Source organism: Armigeres subalbatus, chromosome 1 (assembly GCF_024139115.2).
Source record: "Armigeres subalbatus isolate Guangzhou_Male chromosome 1, GZ_Asu_2, whole genome shotgun sequence".
Taxonomy (NCBI): Eukaryota; Metazoa; Arthropoda; class Insecta; order Diptera; family Culicidae; genus Armigeres; species Armigeres subalbatus.
The window spans coordinates 187320505-187331320 of NC_085139.1; the positions used below are offsets into that span (position 1 = coordinate 187320505).

The 10816-nt window shown below is 42.1% G+C and overlaps 1 protein-coding gene across 2 annotated transcripts; it reads left to right on the plus strand.

Annotated features, from left to right (window-relative positions):
• Positions 1-7350: 7350 nt before the first annotated feature.
• Positions 7351-8574, plus strand: LOC134209169 (RING-box protein 1A). 2 transcript variants are annotated; one of them, XM_062685154.1, is made up of 5 exons: positions 7351-7486; positions 7560-7664; positions 7732-7759; positions 7887-8008; positions 8336-8574. In XM_062685154.1, exons 2-5 carry the CDS (start codon positions 7584-7586, stop codon positions 8432-8434), a joined length of 330 nt encoding a protein of 109 aa, XP_062541138.1. In that variant the 5' UTR covers positions 7351-7486; positions 7560-7583; the 3' UTR covers positions 8435-8574. The 2 variants fall into 2 exon arrangements, with proteins under 2 accessions (XP_062541138.1, XP_062541145.1); XM_062685161.1 differs by having other exon boundaries at positions 7480-7498.
• The last annotated feature ends 2242 nt before the right edge of the window (positions 8575-10816 follow it).

Genomic DNA, 10816 nt, shown 5'->3' on the forward strand with positions numbered 1-10816 from the left:
GGTAAGCGCAACTTAGTTAAGGCCAGGGTGGCCAGATTATATTTTGATAAACATCGGTAGCTTGACTCTATGAAAATCGGTAGTTATCGGTAGGCCGGATAAAGTATTCAGCTTTCCACGTTAAGGCTGCCTTAAGGGTCGAACACAATGCTGCGTCATCGCAGACTTCAACTTCATCGCATATGGATCCGGCCATATGCGATGAAGTTGAAGTCTGCGATGACGCAGCATTGTGTTCGCCCCATTACACCTCGGGAAAATTTTCCGCCGGAATTTGGTCCCCGTGTATTTTAAATGGGGCCGGGATTTTGATTTTCCGTGCCCAAATCCCGAAAACATCGCATATGCAAAAATGCATGGGGAAAAAATCCGCGAATCAAATTCCCGAGGTGTGAGGCTACCTTTAGGTAATGGCGGCTTGTCGGTGTGTAAAAATCAATCGGTCACTGTACTTTTAGACATTAGCTAGAAGAAAACTCAGTGGTGTTCCTGGATGAGGGGAAGGGATAAAAGGCCATGTCAGAGATTTTTCCTCCAGCTAGTGTCAAAAAGTACATAGTGATCGAATAATGTTTACACATCGACCAAGCCGCCATTAAGGCTACCTAAAACCTCGGGAAAATTTTCCGCTGGATTTTTGCCCCCGTGTATTTTAAAGGGGGCCGGGATTTTGATTTTCCGTGCCCAAATCCTAAAAACATCGCATATGCAAAAATGCATGGGGAAAAAATCCGCGGACCAAATTCCCGAGGTGTGAGGCTACCTTTACCGAGCGTGGAAAGCTCCATGGATATGAAATGGTATAAGGGTCTGCTCAAATATAACGTAACGCGAAAAAAAAAAAAACAATTATCATAACTACTGACTGGGGTTTACCCAGCGAACAGGACAATCGAAATTCATAACTGCTGCCTTATGAATCTTCGACCAACAGTGCTTCTTATACGCCGTAACCTTGTATTCAAGCGTCGATGGGCGTGTGGTCTACATACCGGCCTCCCAATCCCAAATTCATACCGATTCCTTGTGGCAAATTTTCATAAGGGGGAGGGGGGGTTGGTTTATTTGTTTGTTTACAACATCAACAGGCTCTGTGAGGCCCCAATGATTGTCTTAAAATATAAAGTACATTTAGAAATCACAATCAATTAAAAAAAGTCACAGTAGTAAAATTGTGCCTATGGAGAGTGCCCAAAGCATGACGTGAAAATTGTTATCGGAGACGCTAACGCTCAGGTCGGTAGAGAGGAGCTTTTCCGTCCCATAATCGGTAGGGAGAGCCTTCACTCCGCCACCAATGACAACGGCCTACGGCTAGTAAATTTTGCTGCTGCCAGAGGGATGGCCATCAGTAGCACCTACTTTGCACGAAAGAACATCCGAAAGCACACCTGGAGACACCCAAATGGTGAAACTTGCAACCAGATAGACCATGTTCTGGTGGATGGGCGCCATTTCTCGGATGTTATCGATGTGCGGACATTCAGAGGTCCGAACATTGACTCTGATCACTATCTCGTTGGCAGTAAAATTCGATCACGGTTGGCAACTGTATCGAACGAAAGATCATAGCTTACGATGCGTTACAACATCCAGCGATTGTCGGCGGAAGGAGTATCAGCTGAGTACCGCCAGAAGCTCGACGAACGGATAAGTGCAATCGAATTTAGCGACAACATCAACGATCTGTGGGAGTCGATCCATGGAGCGGTGAGTACAACAGCACGAGAAGTGGTAGGCACTGCACAGAGGCGACCCAGGACGGGTTGGTTCGATGTGGAGTGTCAGAGAGTGACAGACGAGAAGAACGTTGCCAGAAGCCGGATGTTGGTGTCAGGTACCCGATCGAATAGAGATCGGTACAAGGAAGCAAGAGCAGCCGAAAACGAACCCACCGCAGGAAGAAAAGAGTACGAAGAACAAGTGACTATAGTGAGGCGCAGGAAAAAATGGAGCAGAACGATATGCGGAGGTTTTATGAGTCTGTCAATGGCGTGCGGAGAAAGACAGCGCCATCTCCCGTCATGTGCAACGACCAACAAGGGAATTTGCTGACAAATAAAACTGAAGTGGCTGCCAGGTGGAAGCAACACTTCGAGACTTTGTTGAATGGAGGAAGTGACGGTGCATCGGTGAACAGAATAAATATTAGCGACGATGGACAAGCTGTGGAGTCACCTACACTAGATGAGGTTAAAAAAGCTGTCAAAGAAATGAAAAACAATAAGGCTGCGGGGAAGGACCAGCTCCCGGCTGAACTTCTCAAACATGGCAGTGAGCAGCTTTATGAAATTCTGCACCATATTATGTCGAAAATATGGGAAGACGAGGAAATGCCTGCTAGCTGGTTGGACGGCCTCATTTGCCCTCTCTTTAAGAAAGGGCACAGACTGGAGTGCGCCAATTACCGAGGAATAACCCTCCTTAATTCGGCGTACAAAATTATGTCCCGTATTCTGTTCAACAGATTGAGACCGCTTAAAGAGTCCTTCGTCGGCGAATACCAAGCAGGTTTTCGTGAGGGCCGATCAACGACGGATCAAATGTTTACCCTGAGACAAATCCTTGATAAATTCCGGGAGTACAACTTGCAGACACACCATCTGTTTATTGATTTCAAGGCGGCGTATGATTCAGTGAAACGGAATAAATTATGGCAAATTATGCTTGAACATGGTTTTCCGGCGAAACTGATACAGCTGATTCGTATAACGTTGGACGGATCGAAATCAAGTGTAAGGGTTGCGGATGAAATATCGACGTCATTTGTTACCTTAGATGGATTAAAGCAGGGTGATGCACTCTCGAACCTACTGTTCAATATAGCGCTCGAGGGAGCGATTAGGAGAGCTGGTGTGCAAAGAAGCGGTACCATTATCACAAAATCGCATATGCTCCTGGGATTTGCGGACGATATCGATATTATCGGAATTGATCGCCGTGCCGTGGAAGAGGCTTTTGCGCCTTGTAAGAGGGAGACAGCGAGGATTGGACTCACGATCAATACGAGCAAAACGAAGTACATGGTCGCTGGCAATCAACGTGGGTTCATTAGTGGTGGTGGTAGCGAAATAGTGCTGGATGGTGAAAAATTTGAAGTGGTAGAAGAATTTGTGTATCTTGGAACATTAGTGACGTGCGATAATGATGTTACCCGCGAGGTGAAAAGGCGTATTGCAGCTGCAAATAGGGCTTATTACGGACTTCGTAACCAGCTTAAGTCCCGTAGTCTGCAAACGAAAACAAAACTCGCGCTGTATACTACTCTGATTCTTCCGGTGGCTTTATACGGCCATGAGACATGGACGTTAAAGGAGGCTGATCGGAGAGCTCTCGGAGTGTTTGAGCGTAAGGTGCTGCGGACAATACTCGGCGGTAAACAGGAGAATGGTATCTGGCGGCGTCGCATGAATCACGAATTGTACCAGGTGTATAACGGGCTGGATATTGTTAAGCTTACACAACACGCAGACTACGGTGGGCTGAACACGTTGTTCGTATGCCGGAAGAACGTCAAGCGAAGATAATATTTAGTAGAGAACCCGGAGAAGGCCGTAGGCTTCGTGGAAGGCCGCTTACACGATGGCCTTTTGCAGTTGAAGAGGACCTAGGGCGCTCAACGTTCAAGGCGACTGGAATCGATTGGCCCAGGATCGAGTCCAGTGGAGAAGGATACTCCATTCGGCGTAGGTTCATCGAAGAGCTGTAGCCCATCAAGTATCAAGTATCAAGTAGTAAAATTGTTAGGTGTGTTAAAAAAAGACAAAAACCTCCGACGTAACATATTACGCGATAAATGGAAGTCAAACAATGTTGCAACTCTGTTGAATACGCGTTGCAAGCCACCGATTGCCCCATATAGTCCGTAATTCGTCCTTTGCAGTGGTGGTCTAAGCATTCCGCTATTGCGGAGTGTCCTTGGTCGAACATTCAAATCAATCTGCTCTAGAATACCTTCGCAGTCGATTCGTCCCTGTAGTATATCGGCGATCGTCATCGCCCGGGTGGTATCTCTCCTAGCACGAAGAAGTTCCAGATCGATCAACTGGCATCGGCTCTCATAGCTCGGTAGGCAAAACGGATCCCTCCATGGCAACTTCCGAAGTGCAAATCGCAGGAACCGACGTTGGACCGATTCGATACGTTCGGCGCCATTATTGTACGCTGGGCTCCAAACTGCAGAGCAGTACTCTAGGATAGAACGCACAAGAGAACAGGCGTTTGATTGAAGAACTGTCTATTGACAATGAAACCAGCTGATTTAAAACGTCCCGTGAGAAGGCCTACACTCAGCGAACTGGACTAGCGAAATTCATAACTGGCGCCTTATGAAGCTTCGACTAAATATTCAACCAACAGTGCTGTTTATACGCAGTTCCCTTTCCAAGTCTTCAAGCGTCGATGGGCGTGTGGTCTACATACCGCCCTCCCGATCCCGACGTCCGTGGTTCGAACCCAGTCTGCCGCACTTTACTTTTTTTCAAATGTAAATCATCATTCATAATAAGTCAACATATTGAAATTCATACCGATTTCTTGTGGCAAATTTTCATAAGGCGTTTGATTGGAAATCATACGTCCAGTTTCCTCAGTGTAGGGGAAAAGCCGGCTTTGGCAGGTTTTGTTCTATTATTGGCAGGGGGGTTTTTGTCGACCATCTTTATGAAATTTGGCCACAATATTCTTTGATATGTAAATAATGTTTAGGCCAATTTTGAGCATAATCAGTTATAAAAAAAACCCTGACAATAATAGAACTAAACCTGCCTAAAGGTAGCCTCACACCTCGGGAATTTAGTCCGCGGATTTTTTTCCCCATGCATTTTTGCATATGCGATGTTTTTGGGATTTGGGCACGGAAAATCAAAATCCCGGCCCCCTTTAAAATACACGGGGGCAAAAATCCGGCGGAAAATTTTCCCGAGGTGTAAGGTAGCCTTAAGCTGTCATTCCCCCTGTTCGACAAAAATGAGTCATTATACCCTTTCACGAGACGTTTAAGGTCACTCCTGACGGAATCCAAGTTTCAAAGTGCTCGCGTTTTCGGGGGCACACCACTCGATACGGAGGCGGCGCACAACTCAAGACAAAACTTTCAAAACGACTTATCTGCTTTTGTAAACAAAGATTCAAACGACGATTTGGCGAATCTGATAGCTCTCCCACGCAAACCAACATCATCAACAGGTAACGGAAACCTTTACCTACCTGTTGTTGGTGTTGGTTTGCGTGGGAGAGCTATCAGATTCGTCAAATCATCGTTTGAATCTTTGTTTACAAAAGCAGATAAGTCGTTTTGAAAATTTTGTCTTGAACTGACATTTTTGTTGATTTAGCTTTGCTGCGTCGCAGCATGCGTGAAACAATAAAAATGACAGTTGTGCGTTGCTTCCGTATCGAGTGGTGTGCCCCCAAAAACGCGAGCACTTTGAAACTTGGATTCCGTCAGGAGTGACCTTAAAATAAGTTGATTTTATCGTTAATTGACAGTTCTTTTATGAAAGTGACAGCTTCGGGTTTGTGGGCCTGTTCAGCGGTTGTAAACAAGAAGCCATTTTATAGAAAGCTCAAATGACAGGAGACCAAATACTAATATTTACATTTTACAAGGAACATTTGCGAAAATGAAATGAAATGATGATGATGATGACGAAATGATGATGATTTGCATGCAAATTTACCAAAACAAAGACCGAGTCGTCCACTCAAAATTTCGATCAGCTGTTCGAATCTGTCTCATAAAATGGCTTACACGCTCATTTGAATCTACTCAAAAGTGAGTCAAAATGACTCACTTTCAAATTTTAATGGAAATGTCAAAAAGTGAGTAACATTATATTTAGCAAGTGAGTCAATTTTCACTCACTTCTTATAATTTTGGGGTTTACTCACTTTTGCGTAATTGTTCAACTCAACTGTCAAACAGTTTGAAAATTTTCCGTGAAAAATATTCGCGTATTTTTGAAAAAAGTTTTGTTTAATGAAAAACGGAAAAACTCGTGTTTCTAACGACTCGGAAATGTAACGAACGTAAGTACGACACTTGATAAATATCGGAGCATGTGGACGGATTTGGCGGTGGTGATCCCGCTGTGTATGGCCCGCAAGGATTCTCACTGATCTGGTAGTTCCACAGCATGATCGATCCGGAGGTGCTGTTCCGTTAGATTGTCGGCGACGGAGGATTTAGCGGTATGGCATTGACGATGCCCATCAGGAAGCAATGATGAACTAGAACTTTGTCCTGCAGTATCAACAATATATAGACGATCATGTGATGGATACAAATGAACGGAAACGGAATGAAATATATTAGCCTTGCCAGGAGTTGTCTTCAAATGGTAGACGGTTCAGCGAAAGCGAGTAACCATCCCAGTGCTGGCCGGGATTGAGGAAGAGCAGAAGGTGTGAATGATCGTGGGAAACAAGGAACTGTTCATTACATCCAAGTAAGGACCTGTTCATTACATCCGCCGAAGAGGACCTGAGGGCGCTCAATGTTCAGGGCGACTGGAAGCGATTTGCCCAGGATCGAGTCCAGTGGAGAAGGATACTCCATTCGGCGTAGGTTTATCGAAGAGCTGTAGCCCTTCAAGCAAGTAAGTTGCTAAGAACTGGGCTCGTTAGTCTATGTTTTAATTTTATAATTATTCACAGTCTAGAGAATAGTCGCTACTTCTTCCAAGACGGTGCTGATGTGCACACCGACGGACTCATTTCCCCTTGCATTTCCCTGACAAAGGTCTTACTCAGCGCCCGAGAGACGATGATTTTTGCGACTACCAACCATATTTGTTATTTATACTTAGCATTATGAACTGTACACTGCCAAAAATATCTATATAAGATATATGTGTTGCCGTTATAAATTTTTGCAAAAGCTTCATCCTAATATAATCGATATAGAACCACACAGAAAGTAAAAAATTGTTAATTCGAGACCACACATAAAGCTTATTGGGATATATCTGTTATTAGTAGTTCGCGAGGAAAATGGTTATGTGTGCACTGATATACATTATAAGTTAAATCTATGGATTTTTGCCAATAAATATGTGTGGATTTTTAGTAGTGTACATCAACTAATATTTAAATTAATAAATAAAAGCGAGGCGGGTAGCCTTCCTTTCATTAAAATAAAATGACATTCCATAATCAAGCGCAAAGCACCCGGCATTTTCTAAAGTGAGTAAGATCTACTCACTTTTTGTTGAAAAAGAGTGAGTAAGAGCTACTCTAATTTTGACATGATGCTACATTACTCATAAGTGAGTAAACATACGGTTACTCAAAAGTGAGCTGTTCCACTTTTTTCAAAGTGAGTCAAATTTGACTCACTTTTGAGTAGATTCAAATGAGCGTGTATGACATTTTCATGTCATTCCGTTTTTGTTTCCTCGCCTCGTCGGCTCGGCTCTTCATCAGCACAATTTCGGGCACGGCTTACAAACAAAAGAAAGCACCGTCATCTTTTTTTTCGAATTTTGTGAGATTTAAAGTTCATTTTGTTCTCATTTTTGTAGTTTTGATAATTATTACAGTTCTTATATCTATCCTAGGAAATTTAAAAATCCGGTCCTGCGATGGAAATCGATGAGGAAGAGTTTGAGCAACCCACATCTAGCAGCAGTCGCGGAGAGCGGAAGCGGTTCGAGGTGAAAAAGGTATAAAAATGTTCACATTATTCTAATATAAAATATGTAATAATCATTTTTCTTTTTCTGTATTCAGTGGAATGCTGTAGCGTTGTGGGCTTGGGGTAAGTTCAGTTCCGTTACATATTTCATTTGTATTTTAATGTTGACCTTGTAGATGTAACGATATAACCTTTTATTCGATTTCCTGGTTCGGTTTGTGTTAACTTTGCGTTGTTCATTATTTTACAGACATTGTGGTGGACAACTGCGCTATTTGTCGAAATCATATTATGGATTTATGCATCGAATGCCAGGCAAATCAAGCTTCTGCTACCAGCGAAGAGTGCACAGTGGCCTGGGGTGTCTGCAATGTAAGTAGAGTCTGTTTCAAGTACATAATTCAAATCGTGTAGGTCCTATTTCTATTTAGAATTTCTAAAGGTTGATTTATTCACATCCGCTTAGGCCTTGAACCTTGTTTAAGCGTATGAGTCTAGCCGAGGAGAAGAAATGGGCCATGAGCCCGCCGAATTCAAATTGTAGAAATAATTGCTCAATAATGTTCTAAACCTAATATAATCTTTATTAACGAGATATTCGGCCCTTAGAGTAACTTTGATACTAAATTTTACAACAAGTTTAATTACTCTCTCTTGATATTAACAATCGAAATTAATTTACCTTTTATTTCAAAACAGCATGCATTCCATTTCCACTGCATCTCCCGTTGGCTAAAGACACGACAAGTCTGTCCTTTGGATAACAGGGAATGGGAGTTCCAGAAATATGGACACTAGGATGTTGAACTCGTATTCTTCTTAACAGCTTTAAGATATTGTCGATTGGTTCAGAAAGAAAGAAATAACGGACTTATGTTTCAAAACAACAAAACTTAAGTTGAATAAATCAAACATTAAAGACTAAAAGATGAAAAAGATGAATTGATATATTGTTAGAAAAATCCTTATTTATTGTGTTTTTAGTGATCAACATGTTTTTATTGGACAGACGCTCGATAAGATTTGCACCTCCGGAGAGGAGCATCCGCTCTTCCTTTCATACTATCAAGGTTTCCACTATGGTTTATTTCTTCGAACTTCCCTAATATTAGTCGTACCCCGCCTTGCACCACCAGGAGATAGAGATAGGAGTTGCTGTGCAATAGGCTAACGATCACCCAATTGCCCAGTATTTATCATGCCATATCATCGCCTATCATACCATAGGCATATCAACGAAGACCACATTATCCACCAAAGTGGTCTTCGATATCAATCAACATACAAAGAAAAACGATTTCTGGATCGTTGATGCGATTTCTTGTATAGTCGCTTTCAAGGTTTGTTCCAACAATAAGCCAGACAACCGCTCAGATGGAAATTATTCCGCTCATATGTACGCCACCGAGACGGTTCGAAATGGGCGTCAAGCTTTTCAATCGCTATTACTGAGGATTTCACCAGTACATAACTGTCAATGTCTGGCAGATGATATCAAAAACATCTCTCCGATCAGAGCAACCAAAGTATAGCAATTCGGCCCTTTTTCGCATTACGAAACAATATTGCACGACAGTCGTTACTTGAGAGCCGTTATCAGCCCTGTTGGAACGTGTAGCAGAGCAGCATGCCATATCGTTGCTATACTGCAAGTGAAGAACTTTAGTAGGATAGCGTTGAGTTTTACTGATGTCATTCAATAAACAGCTGATAGCAGGATTTAACATCAGGCGACAAGAATAAAGATTTCCGTCCTTCCCCGGACGAACGGAACGACTGACGGCGCCGAAACATCATCGAATATTTGGTCAGTGGAATCTACCAGTTTGACTTTGACCAGAATGAGTTTTTTTTCGCAGTGTTGTTGTAGCTGTCCGAAGTTTGAATCAAGTGTCCAAAATAAGAATACAGTTCAAGTAAGTGTCCGAACATGAAATAAAAACCCAACTTTATTCACCGAGTAGTGATACTGCCTTCCTCGCTTTTTTTTTGTTCGGGATGAACCACTGCGTTCATTTCATTGAACTTTTGTAGTATACTATAGTATACTTGTATACTATACTATACTATACTATACTATACTATGTAGTATACTATAGTATACTTGTGTCATTTGTTTACATGTCTTTCTGCTCCATTTCTATTAAGAAGAAATGAAGAAGTCGTTTTTTATTCAGATATTTCTCAACTTAATGTAAAGCCTCTTTAGATTAAGGTTCTTCTTCTTCTTCTTATTGGCATTACATCCCCACACTGGGACAGAGCCGCCTCGCAACTTAGTGTTCATTAAGCACTTCCACACTTATTAACTGCGATGTTTCTAAACCAGGTTACCATTTTTGCATTCGTATATCATGAGGCTAGCACGATGATACTTTTATGCCCAGGGAAGTCGAGACTATTTCCAATCCGAAAATTGCCTAGACCGGCACCTGGAATCAAACCCAGCCACCCTCAGCATGGTCTTGCTTTGTAGCCGCGCGTCTTACCGCACGGCTAAGGAGGACCCTAGATTAAGGTACCGCTATTTTTAACCTTCACAGGCCTGGTAGCGAGTCACTTTTTAGTGACTTGGTCACTATTTTTAGTCTAGTCACTAAAAAGTCACTATTTACATCCAAAAGTCACTAAAGTCACTATTTTTCGGAAAATGGTCACTAAAGTCACTATTTTTGCATTGCCTGTGGTAGAAAAGTTCAAAATAAAAATCATTTGTACTTTGTATTTGTATTATTATCAACCAAACCAAATGTGAATCTGGTAGCAATATATTAAATTTGGGAAATATGCACCAAAGAAGTTCCAAGTGTCTTGTGAAAATCGTGAGGCTTTTTTCGATTTATATCAACTATGATATTTTTTTTTCACGAATGGAATTTGTTAAAATGTGAAAAGCTAATCCCAAGTAAAGGGTACAGAATTCAGGTGTATTGGAACCAGAACCACGTCTGTTGGTGAGCTTCAATACCCTCCAGTGACAAAGATAGGCTTTAGTTTTGTCACATGACAATGATGTTTGATGTTTCTCAACGTCAGGGAGAATAATGAGCGAAAAGTGCGTCGTAACAGTAAGTACAATATGATTGTTAAATTCATTTATGATTGTTAAATCCGTCTTGCGACCCTCCGAGTAAGCCGCTTACAAAAATTGTACGATTGTAAAATTGACCAAGATATGTC

Coding starts and splice junctions, on each gene's coding strand:
- LOC134209169 (XM_062685154.1), top strand. CDS start 7,584: ATGGAAATCGATGAGGAAGAGTTTGAGCAACCCACATCTAGCAGCAGT. Junction 7,665..7,731: donor AGCGGTTCGAGGTGAAAAAG/GTATAAAAATGT, acceptor TTCTGTATTCAG/TGGAATGCTGTAGCGTTGTG. Junction 8,009..8,335: donor TGGCCTGGGGTGTCTGCAAT/GTAAGTAGAGTC, acceptor ATTTCAAAACAG/CATGCATTCCATTTCCACTG.